At 40.6% G+C, this 22464-nt stretch overlaps 1 protein-coding gene across 1 annotated transcript; it reads right to left on the reverse strand.

Annotated features, from left to right (window-relative positions):
• Positions 1-9902: 9902 nt before the first annotated feature.
• On the reverse strand, positions 9903-21961 carry RRAGC (Ras related GTP binding C). Its single transcript, XM_057380266.1, has 7 exons — positions 21638-21961; positions 17994-18197; positions 17112-17311; positions 16158-16272; positions 14546-14688; positions 13297-13445; positions 9903-12764 (listed from the first exon to the last, which is right to left on the reverse strand). The coding sequence occupies exons 1-7, from the start codon at positions 21902-21904 to the stop codon at positions 12613-12615; spliced, it is 1230 nt and encodes a 409-aa protein (XP_057236249.1). The 5' UTR covers positions 21905-21961; the 3' UTR covers positions 9903-12612.
• Between the last annotated feature and the right edge of the window lie 503 nt (positions 21962-22464).

The following is a 22464-nucleotide window of genomic DNA, read 5'->3' on the forward strand; positions in this document are numbered from 1 at the left end:
TCACTCAGCCAGATAGGTGAAATCATCTYACTGTGTGTGGATCTCTACATTACCACCAGAAAAAAAAAACCCCTGCAGTTAAAAAAATGACTGGCTAATAATATATTTAAAACCCCACCTGACATGATAAATGAAAGAGAATAAATGTATACAGCTAGTGAAACTTCCAGGGAACAGGGGGAGACTTCAACACTTTTGCTGACAGTGACTTTCCTGTCAGTGGCCTGTCTCTCTTGGAGGCAGCTGTCAATCAGAGCCCATCCTTCTCTCCCAGAGGAGTTCATTGTGCCTGCAGACAGTTGTGGAATAACTGCTCCTAGGCGTCAGAGCGGCAGATGGAGTGGATCTGTCAATCATTGTCACTAATTATTAACTTCTGTCACTCAGAGCAAGGCAACATATCYCTGCCTGATCCTCTGTGATTTGATCTGCTACGCCACCTCAGAGACAGACAGTTCAACCTTTCATTATGTGTCACACACACGGAGCTCTGCTGGGTCAGCCCTCCTGATTCAGAGCTCCTGCACAGTTCTGGTTCAGGCACYGAACATTGCAGAGAGAAGTGGAACGAAGGACACGCTCTGTGTTCAAATGCAGTGGTCACTCATTTTCTGTAAACATTTTGAAGCTAGAGATACATAGAGATACTGATGCCTTAGGATTTTTCGTTTCTGTATTTTCATGCGTCTGTATTCTTGCAGTTCTTTAGTACAGCACTAAAAGCTACTGTTCTCCCATCTTTAGACAAAACAATTCCTCTCTGAGCCTGAATCCAAGGACACCTCGCTGCCTCAGAGCCCCAAAATATGGAAACAACAGCGAGTTGGGGGGGAGCAAGTTTGGGGTGGGTGACATCATCATCTGAAAAAAATCATTGGAGAATTAAGACCCAATATGTTAATAAGGCAGAACTGATAAAAGGTGAAGATCTCGTGACCTGGTGTCCATTTTGGGTGTAGCCTCAGGAGGAGGCTTTGTCTGCCCTAATGTACCAATAGGGCTGTTAGGCCTGGATTAAAGCTGTGTATTCTCATTCTCTTAAGTTTGTCTGGCCTCTCTTTCAGATCAGCCTGATTGATAAGGCATCAATGCCAGTGCTCTAAGTTTTAAAAAAGGAGGTAGAAAAATCGTCTAAATATAAGCCAGGTAACTCAGATTTTGACATGATAAGCTGCTCCCTGTAATTCACTAAAGTGTTAATTTTCTTATCTCAGAAGACTTACCCTTAAAAGCATTATCTTATTTTAATGTCAATAATTTACAACCACTAATAAAATTAAGGGAGGTAGTACAGACAATAAGGATCACTCCTTCCTTTTTCATTGGCCTAAAAATTACAAGAAATTGTAAGCAGTGATTTCTGGTTGATCTTAGGTTTATTTGCTTTTTCAATCTTGGAATCRTGGGTATTTTTATAAAAGTTCCAGGCAAATTTTTGGCCTTATTCATTAAAGGAAAAAGATCAATAACTGAAACATGTTGCTGAAGGAAAAGCATATTCTGTKTTTTTTTGTATTTTCAAGTAAGCATTCAGTGTAGCTCTAGACATTCTATTTAGCCAAACCCAGTGCAGTATCCCAAGGCTGATCAATAACATTTATTATACAGGAAATATTATATAAAAGAAATCATAATACTTTCAGTACTTAAAATTCAAAAAATCCATCTTTTTCTAAAAAAGTATAAAACTTAACAATTTTTCTTCAATGCCTCTGCTTTGGGAAAAGTCTTATGTACAAAATATTTAAACAAGCACACCTATCTGCAGTTTAAGTTCTCCCTCTGCATTGTTGATAGTCTTGGTGAAGTTGTTTATAATGAAGGGACTCATTCAGGCATAAAAAGTGGTGTGGATTTTTTTAAAGTACCACTGCTATATTTTATTATATTGTATTCTAATAAAACATACTGTAAAAATTTGGATATCAAAAAGAGATTGATACTAGAGATACAGATAAGAGGACTGAGATCTTGGGAGAAGAATGCTTCCAGGAAATGGAAACACTCCAATTTGAGCTTCCATTGTGGTGCTGTGGAAGAAGGGATGAAAGCAATTATTGGGTGTACATAAGAGCAGAGAAGACAAGAGGAAACTATTCTGTTATTGCAGTTTGCTTCAATGCATCAGAACAAATGGAGCACAAATATGTTTTCCTATTTAGAAGGAGCAACTGAGAATTACAGAAATAACTTCACCGTTACAATAGACTTGCAAAATTCCATGAACTTTACTTTGTGAAAAGACTCAGAGAATTAATTTCATCATCATATGCAAAGACTTGACAGCAGCCTCACATCATTCATCTAGGAAACACCAAACTTGATAGATACTGTATTCGTAAGTTATACTGAATTAGAGTTTCTTTGTATTTGCATTAAGCTTAGTTTTTAAACTGTATTTATGTTTCTTAAGTAAACTTAGGGCACTAAATAAACTTAATTAAAGAAAGTATTCACTGATGAGTGAAATATTCCAATAACTGCTGTTATCTGGTGCTATCAACCTGCCATTTTAACCAGAAGCTTCACTACATCCAATGCAGAGACAATTACTATAAGTCTTTGAAGTCAAAATCTTCAAATTTAAAGTTTTCTATTATTTTCTTCAATTTTTGTATTGAAATCTGCAAATCATTGAAAAGTATTCTGGCCATACAGCTTGCAAATTACTATTTAGCAATCAGCAAGTCCAGATACAGAAATACTTTCTAGCCAAGTACAGTGCCCTGGTAAATTACCATTCTAAAGCACAATAAAATTTTAAAAGAAAACAAAGTGCACATATGCAAAAATAAAGTTTTCCAAACTCCAAACAATTAAAATGATTATGCAATACTGTTTTTTATAATTTAAGTTCAAAATCGTATGGATCTGAATCAGTATATTCAGTCCATGTGCTTCCATAGAGTTACAAAGCAATGATGCAAATTCACAAAAATGCATCCAAATCTAGCTCTTCATTYTGCTCAGATTTTAAACCCAGCCACAAGGATTCAGAACTAAATTCTTAATTCTGTATAATTGCTGTTTATGTCACGTAGATTGTCACAGGAACACGTACGAATGAAAGTTTATCCCACATTTCAAATTAAATTCAGCCAAAWGAGACAAACCAAAGTCTCTGACACTCCCTCTTTATACTGTCTCTGGTTTAATTGCATTTCAACCCACAGTGCTTTTCTTCAAACCATTCCTGGATTCAATACATTTCAAATGCAATCAATAGAGGAAATGAGATCAGAAAATAATGCATCTTGACCACTTGGYTTAGAAAACAGAATACTCAGTCTCAACAGTTCGTGTTTCCAAGATAGACAATTGAAAATGGCAGGAACCCATAACTGTTGTAACTTCAATACGTCTTATTGGTTTGGTCTTGTACACAATCATATAGAGCCACAAGTTCTTCTCTCAGATCTTCAGAAAAATGAAATATAAAATTCATAAAAGGACCATTTGTCAATAAATTTGTACGTGGGACTTATCACCTGATTCCCAAATGCTGCACTGGGCTGCCAGTCAGCTCTCAATTCCATGTGTATCTGAATTGTCACTGGGCAAGTTCCTAATGCCTTGAATTGCTGCTTATCAATAATGGCTACCAGTGAACCTTCTCCTTGCTGTATTCTGTATGAAAAAACAGTATAGCCTGCCTCAGGTGCTTAATGAAGTCAGACATGCAAATTCTTAGCAAAATGGAATCTTAAGCCCATCATTTTCTTTGGTATTTTCTCTTTGCTGTTTAAAGCAATTTAGTAAACAGGCTGTTGCAGAGCCCAGTTCTGGTCAGTGGGCATTTTCTTTACATGGTGTAATGAACATGAAATATTTAAGACTGAATTCCCCATGTCAAAGTAAAGAAATGCAAGGACTTTCCACTATCATCATTGGGAAAAGGACAGAATATAGGTTGTGCCATAAAACATAAGATGCAACAATGCTGAAATAACAGCCTACTGTGAACCCACTTCTTTTTGCTTTCTCAGGCTGTACTCTTCCCTTCCCTGAAGGCCTCTCATGCTTCACATTTAACATAAAATTTTGTTCTCTTTAAGAACTGTTATAGATACAGATAGCTAGCTAGGAAGGCACGACATGGTAAAAACCATAAAGAAATTGGAACTCTATTCAAAATTCAAGGAGCTTTTAGATATTACRATAAAGAATCTGAAGTGTTATGAGGTGACCAAGGATGAAGACCTTTATCATTACAAAAGAGAAGTTGTGTGGCAGTCACATTATGCAAAGATGCTGGAACAATCAAGAACAGAAAATGAGCACAAGGTAGAAAATTTTTTAGAATTAGGATAATATTATAGTTCCTGTGCTGTCATTATRATGATGAAAAGCAGTACCAGAAGAATATTCATTCCAGTAATGCCTTTCCTCGGCTAATAGGAAATACTATTCTAATGTTGAAAATTATCATCCTGCCCTGTCCAAATCAGAGAAATAATTTACAAAATAAAATGTCAGATTTGCAGCAGTTCCACAGGGACATTTTCTTATTCCCCAGAGAACTGAAGCTGGTAAAAATGATAGTAATTTTTATTATTGCAACAACAACAACAACATTTCATACTCAATAAGCCGGCATGCTTTGTGCTCTCACAGAAATGCGCAGAACCTGATAGCCTTAATGTTTGATTCTGAATATATCTGTCAGGAAACAAACGCAAGCCTTCAGCAGCCGCGGCTGCCTGATTAGTTCCACAGTCACTCCAACGAGCTATCAGCTTCTCAGCGTGAACTTCTCCTGCATCACTGCTCCAAGCCTTTAGGCAAAGGATTCTAATAATGAGTCACAGTGCCGTGACTGAGGCCACACTTCTGCTCTGCTGAGCTGCTTGCTGAGAGAGGCTGCATACTCCCTCATTATCATTTTACAGCAGATTTTTTTTTCTTCTTCTTCTTTTTCTTTTTTTTACATTTATTTATTTATTTGTTCTTTGGTATTCCTGTTGCCTCCTCCAAACGCTTGGTGCATTGCAGTGAGAGCACTAAGTGTTRCCACCAGGACAGAAGCCACATGCTCATGTTTAATAACCTTCTGGAGTGAGGCAGTCACACAACTTTAGGCAGAGTATTATGTGGAAGAATAAGTTAAGGTACAGCCTTCTATTGCATCCWAATAAATATACGTAGACATCCTCCTTCCAACCAACAGAGGTGATGCTTGTTGCTTTACACGTTCCTCTTTTGTTAATGGAATAATGCAGAATTAAAAATAAAACTAACAAAGAAAGGTGACTCTCTAATTTAGATGTACCTTAGCAGATAGGATAAAAAACACAGCACAAACTCACATTTCCCCTAATTTTACATAAATGGAAACCTCAGGTGTTTCAATCATGCTTGGGACATAGCAACCTTCAAATCAATCAAGTGTACTGATTATTACTTTAAACTGTATAGGTTGGATGGATCTTAGCATGTTCCAAATACAGGATTATCTTCTCCACTTCTCTAACATGTACTGCAATTCCACTAAGCCATCAAAATGTCAGTGTCATCCAAATGAACTCATTTAAAGGTGGCTCATGTGGATCTACATAAGCTGCAGTCACAGGAGCCATTAAAACTACAATTCTGTACCATAACATTTCCCTTTTTTTCTTCACTTCAATATCAGGTCTCTCTTGTACTGAGGAGTCCAGAACTGGATCAAGTCATGCAGATAAGCCTCAGTAAGGCAGAGCAGTGGTGAAGGCTGAAACCACACATTGCGGCCCCACAAGTCCTGAATCTGAGACTCAGCTAATTATTGTGTATGACTGAGCACTGGGAAACTAAAGGGAGGTTTAACAGCCTACATGAAGGAGTGTGCTGTCTGTAAACACCATGACCTTGGCTGCCTCTGGGAAAGGAAGAATGGAATGTTGTACCCATAACACAGGTGTTCAAAGACAGAAACAATAACCCACCAATCATATAGTGATGAGTAGAAAAGTGACAGCCTCACTAACCAATGTATGTTTGCCACAAATGTATACACTGGTTGCTAAGTGGATAAAAGGGGCTTGCCCCGTAATAAAGTCGTGTTAGTTTTGTGTGTGCCTGTGTGTCTTTTGTGTCCGTTATTTCGTGTTGCTCTTATCAGTGACAGAGCAGAATAACTTCCCTCAGCACACTGGCAAAGCTCTTCCTCATATGCCCCAAAATCCCATTGTCCTGCCTGCCACAAGGCCACACTGCTGGCTCATTATTTGCTTGTTGGCCACCAGGACCCCCAGGTCCTTCTCCACAGAGATGAGCTCCAGTGAGTTGGCCTGCAGCCCTTACTGCTGCATGGGCCCTGCATTTGCCTCTGTTGAATTATTACCTATTTGCAGGAGAGGCAGATTAAGGCAGTCACTTCCTAACCAAAGTTACTGTCAGATTGTTCTAATTGTCACTTATGGAGACTGACATCTTTCTTTGTGACAGCAGAATGATGYTTAATAATCTTAAGATCTCCCCTCCAGAAGCATTAACTTATTAGTGAGCCTTTGCCAGAAAGCAATTGTTTTAATCAATGCTAAATCATGCAAGTTATCATCCCCTAACAATTGTCTTTAACAGCAATTAGCTAGACAGTAGTTTCTAAACACCCTAAGATCAGTGCTGCAGTCAAAATGAGGACATTTCCTGTTTAGTGTGTGACACTTACTGAGAAAATTCTGTTTTCAATAGTTCAGAAGCAGGAAAAAATATATATGCAAAGACATTTAGAAACAAAAAAAAAAGCACTGTGAAAAGTGTCTTCATCACAATTCAGAAAACTGGGCAATAGATACTTATGCTCTCTGTACTTCCACACAGCAAACACCAGATCCCATTCAAAGCTGATTTACTTACAGGTAATGATGTCAGCAAACACTGGAGCAAACTCCTTCCTGCACTAAGCAGCTTATCCAACAAAATAAATAAATTATTTCAAGAACCAAAAATTGTTGATTTTTTAACAAGGAAAAACTGAAAACCTCAGAAAGTTTTCATTCTACACTGCTGATGGGTGATTCAAGACATGGCATTATTAAGGTTTTGTTTGGTAATTATATTATCATTTATAAAACTTTTCTTGTGCAATAAATTAGCAGGTTTTTGATATAATGAAAAGTTTATTAGGAAATGCTTTCAATTCTCTGAAACAAGTTAGTACTTATCCACCTCCTGCCCAGAAGTAGAAGACGTATCAGATGGTAGTTGTTCACAGCACATTTTCAAAATCACATATCATATTTTTGTTCATAGACTTTAAAGTACACTGCAAATATTCAAACATGCAAAAACTGAGACTAATTACATAAACTTTCTCCGTTACAGCTCTACCCGACTCAGTGTTATATTCTTTCAAAGAGAACAAGACAGCCATCTAGAGGGCACGAAAAATAAACCATCTTAAGATCACAGGAAAGCGCCGAGTAATCAATTTACTCATTGCAAGCCAGAAAGAGTGAAATGGATCCAYACTACTTTTATCCACCAAGGGGATAAAGGGGTGTTTTTACTTCTTCTGGTTGCACGCTCAGTCTCTATTMTCTAATTCTTTCAGGTGTTATTTTCTTGGATGGCCTGCTTCACAGCTTTGAARGTTGGYTGTTGATTRGCYGCTTATTTATTTTAAGTAATATATATCCTGTGTTTTTACAAAGGAATTACCTATTTAATTAAAATTTCTTGAACATCTCTTGGGCCCTGCTTAAGCATAATTTATAGATTCCATTTTAGAAAATGCAAAGGAATCTTTCAACATATGCTCATTCAACTACATTTCCTGAACAGTTGTCAGTTCCTGGTTAAACATAAATTTTCATGTTTTTTAAACATTATCCCCTTTATCTTTTTTAATGTAGGGTAAAAGGTCTTAAAAACATTTTGTTATTTAATTACAGATTTAACCATCTGTTATGAGAGAACAACTTTCACTTTCCATGACACTCTCCAGCTTCTTGCTCCCCAGTCTGTCCTGACTCCCAGGGTCACCCCTCTCAGGTGCAAAATCCGATATTTTGTTGCCTTTCACAAAGTTGGTGTTTGCCCCACCCTCTAATATGTCAAGGTCTTGCCTCTGCTTTCGAGGAACTGACATCTCCGCCAAATTCAATATCATAAGCAAACTTAATTAATATCCCTGCAAGTCCTGCGTCTAACCTGTTTATATGGACAGCACAAGAGATTTTTTACCAAATGTAAACCTCAAAAAACACCAGCATTCAGAAAAGGCACCTCTAGAACCCTTTTTTTAAAGGATAGGTTTCTCCTACTACCTGTTTCCACAACTGTCAGGGTAGAAAACGCTGCTTGAAAGGCAAAGTATAGCAAGAAAAGGAAGGAAAGGGAGAAGATGCCCATATTTACAGCAGTAGAGTCAGTGGAAATGCATTTCTTAAAGTTTTCTTGCAGACACGCTACGAGAGCGCCGTCTACAGCGAGTGGGTGCTAAAAGCACAAAACTCAAACCCGCTATTCCACACAAGATCTTTCCTAAATGAGAAAAGACAACACACACACGGGCATCTGGCCGTGCTCGCTCCGACTGGAACAGCTCCCAACACTCAATCCCATCACCACTGCCGGGGCCAGAGAGCGCATTGCCGTCTGCGGCACCTCGGGCAGAGCTGCTACGAGCACCACCACACAGGGCTTCCGTGGGCAAGTCAGCTCAGGCGAATGATGGCCAAAGACCGCCGGTCCCGATCCCGCCCGCAGCACCGAGCACGGGAACAGCAGCGCCGAGCTGAGCCCCGCTCCGGCCCCGCTTGAGCGCCCCGAGCTCCGGAGCAGCGGCTACCCCGCGCTGGGCGCTTCGGCGGGAGGCATTGGCTGCAGGCCGCCAGCTGAACACAGCTTCTACCGCTCCGTGAGGGCAGGATCGCGCTCCGTGCAGGCAGGATCGTGCTCTGTGCAAGCAGGATCCTACTCCGTGCAGGCAGGATCCCTTCTTCTGCTGAAGGCAGGATCGCGCTCCGTGCAGGCAAGACCCTGTTCCCTGCAGGCAGGATCGCACTCTGTGAAGGCAGGATCCCTCTGTGTGAAGGCAGGATCCCGCTCCGTGCAGGCAGGAGCCCTTCTCCTGCTCCGTGAAGACAGGATTCCTTCTCCTGCTGAAGGCAGGATCCCTCTGTGTGAAGGCAGGATCCCGCTCCGTGCAGGCAGGTTCGCACCCCATGCAGACAGGATCCCGCTGTGTAAAGGTAGGACCCTGCTCCGTGCAGGCAGGATCGTGCTCTGTGCAAGCAGGATCCTACTCCGTGCAGGCAGGATCCCTTCTTCTGCTGAAGGCAGGATCCCGCTGCATGAAGGCAGGATCGCGTTCCGTGCAGGCAGGACCCCTCTGTGTGAAGGCAGGATCCTTTCTTCTGCTGAAGGCAGGATAGCGCTCTGTGAGGGCAGGATCCCGCCCCGTAAGGCAGGATTGCGGTCCGTGAAGGCAGGATCCCACTCCGTGAAGGCAGGATCCCACTCCGTGAAGGCAGGATCCCGCTGTGTGCAGGCAGGATCCCTTCTCCTGCTGAAGGCAGGTTCCCTCTGTGTGAAGGCAGGATCGCACTCTGTGAAGGCAGGATCCATTCTCCTGCTGAAGGCAGGATCGCGCTCCATGCAGGGCCCTCCGGGACAGCAGTTGTCCGTGAGATTCAAAGCAAGAGACTCAGTAACGACGTATTTTTGGGGAGGTCTGAGAAGAAGGGAGAAAGACGGCTCTGTCTTCCAGCCAAATGATGGGCGTATTTAGACCTTGAGGACAGCAGACACCACTTTTGATTACTCTGACCCCTCTTCCCAGGCTTGGCCTTCCCTTCATCACTCCCCTGTGCTACAGATGGCGTATTTGCCAATGGGAAACTCAGCCAGTCATCAGCAACTCCCCGGTCACAAACAATGCAAAACTTTGAAAGGCACCTTGCAAGGGTTTTATTCTTCAACAGAAAGAAATTTTATTCCTTCTCTTGGSAGGTGGGTTACCATTTTCCCTATGTCCTCCCCTGTCAGCACCGTATTTCTCCATAAAAGCACACTTCCCTCAGCTACGTGCAAAACAAGATTGCAGAACATCCACACCTCTACAGGTTCTGAGRAGGAAAAAGGCAGGCAGAAAAGTGAAGCCGTAGTTGATGGTTTCCTCTACATTTTCAGTTATTTTATTGGAGATATGGTGATACTTCCTTCCCTTTCCTCTATAGGACCTCTTCCTTCAGCAGGTCAGCACAGGAAGGAGAGACAAGTTCCCTCACAAGGGAGAAAATACAGYCTAATTCCTTTCCTTCTTCCACCCTGGCACCATAAGGATTTCAGAAGCCAAACAGCCKCACTAAAGYAGCAACAGGTTAGTAAAACTCTTCYTGTATAAGAGCATCTTGACTTTGTGTTCCTAACTAGTTCCAGGAAACTAAAGAAATACTACAGACAAATCTATCTTTAAATGCTAATATTGTGCAGGTAATAGTGAAAATGACAGTATGCTTTGTTGARATGCTACCATTTACCTTTAGTAGATGCAACCATTCTAGAAAAAGTGTTGGCCAAAAAACCCCAACAAACCAAAACACAGCAAGCCACCCCAACATGCACACCAGAAGACAGAATTTCAGAATACAGTCTAAAGCTTACTATTAATGAAAAGGACAGGTCACTTGATCATTTATATGCTTTTACTGTCTAGAGTCATCATCTGAAAAYTGAGTATTCAATTTTAAGTCGCTTTTAATTAAGATGAAAGCTAAGGCTGACTAAATGGGAATGTGGCATTTAATTTTTTTTAAGTATACCATAAACATGACATGGCTTTTACAAGTTTGCTTAACCACGAAGGCCTTTATAGACTTTTATCTATAAAGACAAGCAGAAACAGTAGTGATAGAGTTTGACTTTTTTCTCTCATTTTATTAGCACAAATTCCTGTAGTGGGTAAAAGAAAGCACACATTGTACTTAGAACATGGAAAACTCACTGCACAAATGAGGATTTTTTTTCTTCCTGTTATTTTGCCAATTACTTCTCCTCTTACCTTTAGAATTCCAACAGTGATAATGCTTGCAAACTACAAAACCAAACCTTATGAACCTGCAGCACTTCCTTAAAAAAAGCTCTGCAGTTCCACTAGCAAAAAGGGGCTCAGCCTAGATTTAAGAGAACAGACCTAGAGCACCTGAATTCCAGTTTCCTGCTGTAAAAAAAAAAATTACAATATGTGCATACACCCCAATATTAATGCATGAATATTCATTTTTACATAATTCAATGGAAGTTCATTTTATAAGCACAGAAGCAATCCCATGGTTATTTCTGACCCCATAAATATGTTGCAGAGATCACTTCAATTAGTTCTTCTTGCAGGAACTTTTRCAGGGGGCATTGTATAGTTGGTCCGATGTCTTTGCAACACCTATAGAYGCATAGGGACAGACAAAAGGAGGCAAGATCTTTATGGGCCAGTGGCTGAGTTTACTGCACAGCCAGGCTGGTGTACAGTATGACATCTGCACTAACAATACCAATAAATTACAGAATTCAGATATACTGCCCRTAGTATGAAAGTCAGAATTCACAAAATCAGAAAAAACACTATTCTAGTCAGATTGCACAGCGACAAACAAGAAGGTGTTTGTCATAGTAAAGAATCAATGTACTTTCAAAGTCCAGTACTATTAGTAAATTATGGCACAGTGAAACTTAATTGCCATGCACAGGTAACACCCTCAGACATTTGGCTAGGAATGGTCTTGATTATCAGCCAGACAGTGGAGAAAGATCCACCATCAAAAATCAGTAACTGTAATTTCTTTGCTTGGGAATAGCTGAAAGTGGTTATTTTACTCCAACAGATGGCAGACATTTCAGTTTAGTTAGCCATGCAGTTTTGTCATGAATAGGATTAATCACACAGATTTATGAGATCCATGTTTTTGCAAAAGAGAGCAGGTAGTTTATTTCTGATTTTAATCMTTCCCTTCCATCAAAGCAGACATACCAAGAAGTGTGGTCTGAAAGCAAAGTATCACAATCTCTTAAAAYGAAGCTTCAGGTCAGTTCTCTAAACAAACACGTAATCACTAGAACAGAGCTCTATCTTGCATCCACTTAACAAGCATGGAATTCATGAGAACACTATGAGCACACCAGCAAGAACAAGAACTAGTTAATGGAATGATTTGTGAGACCAGCCTCAGCAAGCAAAAAGCCTGAGTTTYGCAAGCTTTAATAACACCAATTGGTTTTTTTTTGCATGACAAAAGGTAAACTTAAGCAAAATAGGATATTCTACAGATTAATTAAAAAAAATTAAAAAGTTAAGCAAGTGACTGTTCAGTGTTTCACACAAAACTCAATTCAATTGTGTGTAAGTTTTGACCAGGTAATCAGTCAGACACAGACTGCTGAARGAGGACTCCAAACTGAAAACCTACTGCATTTGCAATACAGCTGATTTCAAACTGGCATTTCTAGCTCCACTGGCCTCAAAGTATTTTCACAGTAGTTTCAGTTGCCCAACATGAGTTACAAGCTGCTGTTCCACAGTTAGGACCACTCTTCTCTGAAACATACTTCAGGCTTTCAGACTACTCTTCTCTTGYTCCACAAAACTTTGGAGTGAAGAGCTGACAAGTCTATCCAAGGTCTTTAGCTTTTCCCCTAGACTGCATTCCTAGGTGTGCCATTGTGAGTCACTGCTTTCATATTTGAGGTGCTTGATTGATGGTTGCAGATCCTGTGGGAGGCAACACCTACTTCGAAAACTTCATGAATGGCTTTGCGGAAGCAATGGAAATTGTAGTCTATCAAACCTGTCAAGGAGAGGGAGGGGAGAGGAAAAACTGTGTTCAGATTGGCATATTTATGTAAAGAGTGCTTCAAAATCAATTTAAAATTTAACCAACAGGTATTTTGCTACTTATTTGGTATGAATTTGAATTCAGATGATTTAACAAAGTTTTACTGATGCTAGTATTTATTTGGACTGTCTCAGTTCTTTGGAAAAAAGGTACTTATTTGKAATGCAAGGTGTATATTCATGATCAAACAGTAGATAAAGGTGCCAAAGTAGAACTCCATTCTACTGATTCCACTAGAAGAGATGGTAGCAACAGAGCTCACATAGCTACGCAAGTCATTCTGGCAGGACAACAGTGATTAAAGTGATGATTCACAAATTTAAAAGTAAGACCTCGTTATATCTATCTCCAATARATAATTCCTCCCGTAAGAAATTACACAAATTTAGTCACACAAAAATCATGGTGAGTTGTAAAGTCATAATATTTTACAGCTGATAAAAAATATTAGATAAAAGCTGTTACATAGTGGGCAAGTCCTTACCTTTGCGCTCAAAACTCTCTTCTCTAAGAATGCAAACTAATGCCAAAAACTTTGTTACTTCCTTTAAGTACAGAACTGTTGTGTTATTGAGCTTGATAATTGCCATTGACTCTTTATCATAAGCACTTCCAGTGCCATCTTCTTTTAACCTAAAAAAAAAACCCAAGTTAATCCAAAGTATAATCTAATAGGCATGCATATGTAACTTCCAAGAACTAAATGTAGTTAGAATATTATTATTCATACTGAACGTTAAGCAATGCAGGTCTTAATACCATCAATGATTAAGACTATTATCAGACCTTAAGTTTCTTAGGAAAGCTAGATCTAAACAGAGTAGAGGCCTTCCTTAGATACCATCTATCTTTGATGAGTAGTTAGGAGCAAACTACAAATGTGCATTCTTTTGATGTCAATGGAGTGGCATCTCAGTGAAATTATTTTTAGTAAATTAATACAAAGGCTTCCTTGGTGAGGCTGGGGCAGAGGATGCAACATGGAGCAGGGTATCTTTTGGTSTTAAGCTAAACCAGCCTGCATTTACAAGAAAAGATGAGCATGCTGTTTTCTGTCTTCAAGCTATTAGTGTTAATTAAATTACTATAGAAGCAAACGATGTATCACAAGCTACTTCTAAAGCTCTCCTGAAAAACCCCCAAATCAAACAGTTACACAACTGTGGATCAACCCATCAGGACACAAACCATTAAATGCTGTGGTATTTTCTTGGTAGCACTGCATTTTCCAGGCTAGAAACAACAGTTCTAAGAGAAGCTACCACTTCCTCAGAACCACTTTAAAAATCCAGTGTGAAGTATAACTCTGCTGTAAATTGTGAGATACAAGCACTATATGCATCCTTTATGGAAAGTCAGTAGGAGACAAGTTGACCTCGCTAACATTATTCTGTACAGACTGCAGCAAGTCTCAAAACAATGTCACTGCAAGTTACATTTATGTATATGCATGCTACTGACCCCAACTATTTGCAGTTATTTATACACTTGCACCCACCATGTCAAACAAGTCACAGCAGTATTCATATTTTACATGAAACAAAACTTCTGAGTGGAGGGAAACAAACCAGGTATAAACGCTGCCAAATCATGTGGATTTATTCTACTTATTACAGAACCAATGTGCTCCAAAGACTAATTGATACAAGACAAAGCCAGCACCACTTGCAGAGCGTGCAACCTATTCTACAACTTTTGAGGACTTTTTTTTCTTATGAGTATTCATCACTTACCCATATATACAGGAAACATCTATCACTACATCAATCATGTCACAGCACAACTCATATGACTGCATGTCCACAGGGGAGCTGTCTGTTGCAATGTAGATTTTGCTGACTACATCGAAGAGAAAAGCTTTTTCAATGCCTGAATTCTTCAGAAAGAGAAAGAATTTGGATGAATTTTCAAAATAACTTCATTTCTAAAATCTCAAGTAGAATTCATATATTTTCACATTCTTAGTAGCAGAAAATGGTTTAAATATAAGCAATTTAGAGACTTAAGACAGAGTCAAGATTTAAAGCATATAATTTATAAATACAATACACTTGTTGCCATAATACATACTAASATTGCATAGCTGACAAATAAAACTGGGGACTCTGTTACAATTCTCTTTAGTTYATTATTTACCAGATCATTATTAAGGTAACAACTTACTATGCTTCCAGAATCCATAATAAGCAATTTACCTTTTCCATGTTTCTCTTAACTCCAGAAGAGCCATAATTCACATTCACCCAAGGGACTGGGCTCAGAGATCAAGTATTTCATAGTATTATGCTGACACTTAAAATTTATGCATGTAGTATCTTGGCAGTTCAGTTTCTGCATGAAGCATTTGAGATGCAGTTTAACCTGCAGAGCAACTAAATCAGCTTCTGAACTTCAAAATCCATGAATAGTACCACGTTATGACAGTTATGAGTATGGAAAAGCACAATGAGATTTGTAACTGTGCACTCTGGCAAAGTGCATGTGCTTATACTCAGTTCAGAAGCCTTCAATTGTTTAAGTTATTACATACATACTACTGGCWAAGTTTCTTTTCTATTTCTGCACCAGAAGCATTCCTTATCTCTTCTTCCTAGCTAGTGTGAATGTCCAGGACAGTGTCCTGAGGACATCCAGASAAACATTCTGGCATCAGGATTACACACCACATCCTCATGACACTGAGCAAGGCCAACATGCCTTTTATCCAGGTTATTACAAACAGTTCTCTACCAAACACAGCAAACAAGCATGAGATGGTAGCATAGGGTGACATGTCTTGAGTGCAGAGCTCCTTTTGGATATACATGTTTTTTTCTTTGTTGTCCACATGCCTGCTACAGCCTCACAGACAACTTAAATGAGGCGATCTTGTCTCTAGGGTGGTATTTGATTTGATTAAAAGCATAGAGCAGCAAATTTCTATGACTCCAATTCCCTAAGAAACACAAACACTAGAATAACAAGGGCAAAAGTCTCACAGGCCACATGAAATACAGCTAAAGTTCAAGGCCTAGTTCATATTATCAAAAGTCTCTTGCCAGTACAGCTACATTATACTACTAAGTCCCTTAGAAAACTAATCAGCATTGGCACACTGCTGGCAGGAAACTTCCATATCAGCTGTTTTAACCAGGAAAACTACACTTCATCAATATTTAGAGAAACCCCACGAAGTACATTACAATTTAGCTGTGGTAAAGAGCTTTTAATATAGAAAACCAGGTCAGCAGAGCACACCTACATGAGTGCCACCCAAATCTCTCAAGATCTAGCCAGAATCTTTACCAGAAGKACTTGCTTTACCATTCTGCATATTTCACTCAAAGTTCCATGAGATGAACTTACTGATATAAAGATATTAAGTAGATTTTCCAGGGTTGGCAGTTGAGGAATGAGCTTCTGTACAACTTTACTGAAGGCTTCAAATATTGAATGGTCATAGATACTGGTCAAGTAAAAGCTGAGTTGAGGAGGGAGGGCAAAGAAAGAAAAAAAAATAAGCAGAAGATTCAAGAGTATTTTAGAATTGCAATAGAAATGCTAAAGTTATGTTTTCTAACATTCAGGCCTGTTATTTTGCCTGGGATGCCTTTTTTACAAATGTGTCTGGACACTGCACAAAGAAACTAAGTTCTGAGCAGCTGATAGACCCATGAAACAGATTTTCCCCAAAGATAAAAATTGGAACAATCTTGGAACACACTTAGCCCATAGAATGCTTATCACAGAGGCGTAAAAATGCTTAATTAGATTTCTTCACGTCCCATTCCTGGCCTTCCACTTTGTTCATACCAACATCGAGAGATACTGGCTCCACAAGAATCAAAACAACATTAAAACCAGAGAACAGACAGCACATTTTACAGGTGTCTGTAGAAGACACCTTAAAAGTGAGCCAAATCTCAAATAACAGATTAAGCTTTTAGAACAAATAACACTGAAAATCAGTGCAAGTCAGCACTAGAAGGCAGAGAGCTTTTCCTCTCTTCTCCCCGCCCCTCCAGGCCGCATATGCAAATGTGGCCTGTTACACTGAATGAGAAAGATTYTGAAATACCAAGTATCAACAAATCTGTTAACTGGAATCTGATACAGTAGTCTGCCTTCTTCTTTTTTTGTCAGCCTAACAGCTGAGGCTTGTCCATAAATTCAGCAGTATATTTTATTAACATGAGTTGGTTCCATATTAAGAAACTATCCAGACCTTGCTCCATTTGTTCCAGTATTACATCTAAAAGCCTTCACCCTGTATGCATATCAGCAACAGTAGAATCACATATACCAAAGTCTTTAACTCACCTAAGGTGAAGTTTTTCAAGCCCAGCATCCGTGAGATCATCATTMGCCCTCTGATGAATATCCCTCTGAGTTTCTATTTTATGGTCATCTGATAAACCATCAACTTTATGAATAAAAACTTCAAAGTTCATTTCTGGATTGACCTTGTAGGCTTTTGAAACTGTAATGTGGAGTCTGGTTAAAGCTTCCATGTAGTCATCCTGTAAATCAGTTTTGGCAGGAATGAATGACAAATCTTTCTCTSATAACTATTCCATTCTGCACAAAGACAAAATATTTCAGCACAAGAACTTCACTTCTGTAACTAAATAGAAGTATGGAGAAGAGAATACCTTGACATATCATAAATCCAAGCAGCTTAGATTGTCATGTCAATTAAGTTTCATCAGTTTTACAAAGCTCAGTTACACAAAACTAGACTTCAGAGCAAAAGGTGGGTTACACTTCAACTCCAGCACAAGGCAGCAGTGATCTCCAAGATGACCCTAATAACCAGGTAACCTCCCATGGTGTAATTCCCAGCTTTATTAGAAGCTACCAGATACCCAGTAGTACCAGTACTAGAAACTGAGGATAGAAGTGTGCTGTTATTAACAGCAGAAAAAGGGAATAATTCAGACCATCTAGCCGAGCAGGTTCTCTCTATTATTGCAGAACRTGTAAGTTCAGAGTACAAGCCCTTTTCCACTCTCTCCACCAGTGGCATATGTTCCAGTCACTTCACCGAAATTAAATTACAAATCAAAAGTCAGATTGCCAATGCACCTCTTCATACACAGCACATGTCTTATGAACTTATCTAAAAATATAAATTACTGCCTTCTCAATCATTTCCTTTCGCACAAAAAGCAAAAATAAAATTTCCTCGTAATTTGTATTTACCTGGGCATCAATAACATATATTAGAGCACCTGTTCCTCTGAAGATCATCTCATAATCAAATGTTGGATCAAAAAAGTCCATCTGTCCAGGAAAATCCCATATTTGGAAGTTCACAAATGAACTGTTGGAAATATCATCTTTGTAGATTTTGTTGGTACTTTCCAAGAACAGAGTCTCATTGGGAGACATTTTGTGAAACACCACCTGTTAAAAGAACACAAATAATAGTCTAGATTTTACCTTATTAGAARAAATTAGTGAAAGTTTTGTGACTTGAATTCTACACATCAGTTTATCCATTCTAAAATCTACAGCTTCCATTTGGTGAATAGACAGCTTCCTGAATCAGCTAAGGAAATTACCTACCCCCTACAAGAACCAAKCAACTGAACACAGTTAAACATTTCCACAAGACCTAATAACACTRCTGGCTGAAGACACAGACATCCTAGTTACTCTTTCTTTCCCTCAAGTCTAGCACAGTGTTTTCAGATTTTGTTATATTCAGATCTGGTATAAAGCCAGTTAACTGAMTAACTGCAAGCTTTTGAGAACGTTTCATTGCCAGTCTCAGATATTCCTAAAGTAAACTTCGCTTTTAGTCTGGTGTCAAGTGTTACAACACAATATAATCAGATGGTTCCTAAACTACAACAGAAGTGTACAAAAMAAATCTCAAGTTTCAGAGACCCAAATAGCTAGGTAGTTTGCCATCTWTTAACAACTCCTTTTGAGTAGAGAATTACTGAATGGGTAAGGTTAGAAGGGAGTACAGTGTAGTCATCTCATCCAACCTCCCTGCTCMAGCAGGGTCATCCCAGAGCACATGACACAGGATTGCATCCAAATGGTTGAGGGASACTCCACACCCTCTCTGAGCAGCCTGCATGAGGGCTCACTCAACCACACAGTAAATTACTTCCTCAAATGCAGGTGGAACTTCCCGTGAAAGCTCACTAAAAAAGGATGAAAGATTTCAYACTGGTAAACAGTTTAGCTGCAGGATGACAAACATACTTATTGCTAGAACTCAAAAAGCCCCATTGGGATTTTAGCCCTTCCTAAACTAGCAAGGAACTCCACAGCAAAGCAGCCTATAGCTAAAGCAGTCASTGTCAACAGCAAACATTGTGGTAATGCAACTCAACTGGACCATATGAAAGTTGCTCCAAACAATATATTCCAAATAATACAGTCAAACACTAAAGCTGCAAAAATAAGGAAGTTTCATATACAGCACTTGGTAAACATAAAACCTTCACAATAAGGACTGCAAATTTGGTAATTTTGGTTTTTTCAAATGTTTCATACAGTTATAAAAGTAATCTATTAGAGACCTGGTGCAACAAATTGTCAAAAAACCTGCAAGACAAACAGCTCTGCACCCAGTACRGTTAATGGATAGTTTAGTGAGGTTCAAAGTAATAGCTCAGTCTAGATTTTTAAGGCCAAGGGAAAGAATTAATTTCCTTGGGGCAAACATTGTAGTAGGCAAGAGTCTAAATAAGGTTTTAAACAGCAGGTCATTTGTACAGAGAAGCAAGAACAGCTCTAGATACATAGCAGCTGTATTGCATACTTCCGGGTTTGCAGCACAGTTTTTAGGCATTCTGAAATCAACATTTCTTTTGGAACTCAGCATTTCCCACAAGAGCAGGACAAAATTAGTAAATTCAGCTTAAAGCTTATAAGTCTCTGGGAAGCAATGCTGTCATCTCATTTTCCCTCAAAGTAGCACATTTCATCAGATGGATGTTCTCCATCTGAACTTTTTCCAGTTTCCTATTGTATCACTACAACACAGTAAGTCCAGTTATGCAAGTCAGCACAAAAATTTGTTTATGAACTGAAGCAACCATCGCATTCCCAAAATCTACCAGCAATTTGCTATTGAATATTCACAGGTTACTCCAGTATGGAAAACCCAATTGTACAAAGGAAAAACAAAAAACAGTCCCTCCCTAGGACAGTAATTTTTTTCTTTCATGAGAGGTCTCCTGTCAATATTGCTCTCARKAGRAGCACAAAATTATTTAATAMTTCATTATTTTCACAGAAATTTCTAGCTAATCATGAAGCCAATACTTTCTCCAATACAGTGTTTATCTTGCATATATCCCTGTTTTTCAGGCAATGCAATCATCAACTAGTGACCAGGCAGAAGGGTCGGGTCTGATTATGGCCCTTTTCGAACTAGAGATTTAAGAGCAGGACACTAATTATTAATAAGAAATTTCTTCATATTAGAGTTTGCTTAGGCATCATCACAATGAGCTCCTAGGYATCAGAATCACAGCTTCTAATTCTTCACTAAGGTTGGTAACTGACTGGCAAAAAATAAATTCTATGTCCTCTTACTGCATATTTAACATGGCACTATTCCTYCCCTATACAGCTATTGGAATAGGTCCTCAAAGAACTGAAGTCTACCAATCCTGGCAAAAAAAAAAAAAAATCCAAATGCTACATCTATAAAGAGACTTGTAACATCTTAAATCTACTRTCTTCCTCTAGGTTTTAAGGTTCACTTTTTTCAAGAAAGGGTAATACAATATCATCTCTAGTAAGAGCCTACAACGAATACCATTCACAAGACTAAAAAGACTTAGAAGGCTTTCAGTGAAAGCACTACATTTGTACATACAGTGGGAGCACTTGACCTAAATAATAGGGAATGAGTGATAAGGCTAAAAAGCAACAACACTCCAGTCTGTCACTGTATTTCAGCATAGCACAAAAGAAAAAATCAGCTAAGAACTCATTGGGTTTACTGCAGTCTAAGGATTACCAAGCAGTCCACATAAGATTGCTAAAAGAAACAGATTCATACCTGCTATACTGCAATGTCCAAAAAGGCTCTGCACAAAACCTTTACAGAAATCTCTGTTCGTTTTCACACTTGCACCTGAAGCAAGTTTGAGGCCCTCAAGTCTAGAGCTGAGATTTGAGTATTTCGCTAGTAACATCTTCCCATAAAAATATCACCTAAAAACAAGAGGGACTGCAAACATAAAATTCACACTGAAGAACAAGGATTATTCTGAGTGCTACAATTGTACTGAGCTATGTGGCTAATAARAATAAGTCAGTTTTGTCTTACTTTTATTAAGAAACACTAGTGATTTCACAAAGCTACCATTAAACCTAAGGCACCAAAACTATTGTATTTCCTCCTTGACAAGTGRCTCTCGTTTGCTCGGTCTAGCAAACTAAGAATAACCAGAGGCTTTCCGTTCACACTAAAGCAGAAGTCACTTTTCAAAACATCAAATAGCAGAACAACAGCTCAAGTCTTCTTCCAAGTGGAAGCACCAGCTAAACACCACACACCTGTACCATGTAACMAAACACCTCATGATAAATTTCACACCAGTATCTTCACTTTTTACTTTTGAAGCTTTAAAAGTGAAGAAATACAAAGACTACAACCTATGCTACACAGCCTTCCTCTCTAGGGCAGATGATTAGTCCATTCTGGAAAGCAAACGTCTTTAAGCAGGAGGATCCCGTCGCTCCAACTTCGCCACATGGGCCCACAACAAAAAGTAGGAATTGCCCGAACAGCAGCACAGCAGGGAGAACCAGCTCGGCGCCGGAGAGGCAGCGCGGCAGGCAGAGGCGGGGAGCCGCCGGCTGCCCCTCACCTTCTGGATGGACGACTTTCCGCTGCGCCGCAGCCCCATGAGCAGGATCCGCGGCTTGGAGTCCGCCCCGCCCGCGCCGCCACCAGGCCCGCCCGCGCCGCCCCCGGGCCCACCGGGCCCTGGGCCTCCCTCCAGCTCCGCCTCCTCCTCCTCCTCCCCGTAGCCGAAGTCCTTGGGGAACGAGTCCGCAGCCCCGAAGCTCCCCCCCACCAACGCCGGCTCCTCAGCTGTGCCTGGCGCGCCCGCCCCGCCGAACTGCAGCGCCATGTCCACCCGAGCCCGCCGCCCAACAAGCGCCAGCGCCCGTCCCGGGGCCTCCTTCTGCTCGCCCGGCCCAGCCCAGCCCAGCCCAGCCCAGCCCAGCCCAGGCCGACACGGCCGAGCGTGCCCCGGATTGGCCGCTGTCAGGCGCGGCGCCGCCGATTGGCTCCGCGGAGCGGCGAGGTGGGAACGCTCCGGTCAGACGACCCGAGTCACCTGACGGCGCTGCCGCACGTGAGCCGGAGAGGCGGGGCGCGCACGGCCCGGGAGCGGCGGCACCGGGCAGGGGCGGCACCGGGCAGGGGAGCACGGAACCGGGCAGAGGCGGCACTGGGCAGCGGGGCACGGCACCGGGCAGGGGGGCATGGCACCGCCACGGCACCGGGAGCGGCGGCACCGGGCAGGGCAGGCACTGGGCAGCGGGACACGGCACCGGGCAGGGGAGCACGGCACCGGGCAGGGGAAGCACGGCACCGGGCAGGGGAAGCACGGCACCGCCACGGCACCGCCTCGGCCCCGCTCCGCTCCGCACACAGGCCGCGGGACCCGCCCCTCTCGCTTCGCTC

Source organism: Malurus melanocephalus, unplaced genomic scaffold (genome assembly GCF_030028575.1).
Source record: "Malurus melanocephalus ecotype Western Australia unplaced genomic scaffold, MMel_1.1 scaffold_442, whole genome shotgun sequence".
NCBI lineage: Eukaryota > Metazoa > Chordata > Aves > Passeriformes > Maluridae > Malurus > Malurus melanocephalus.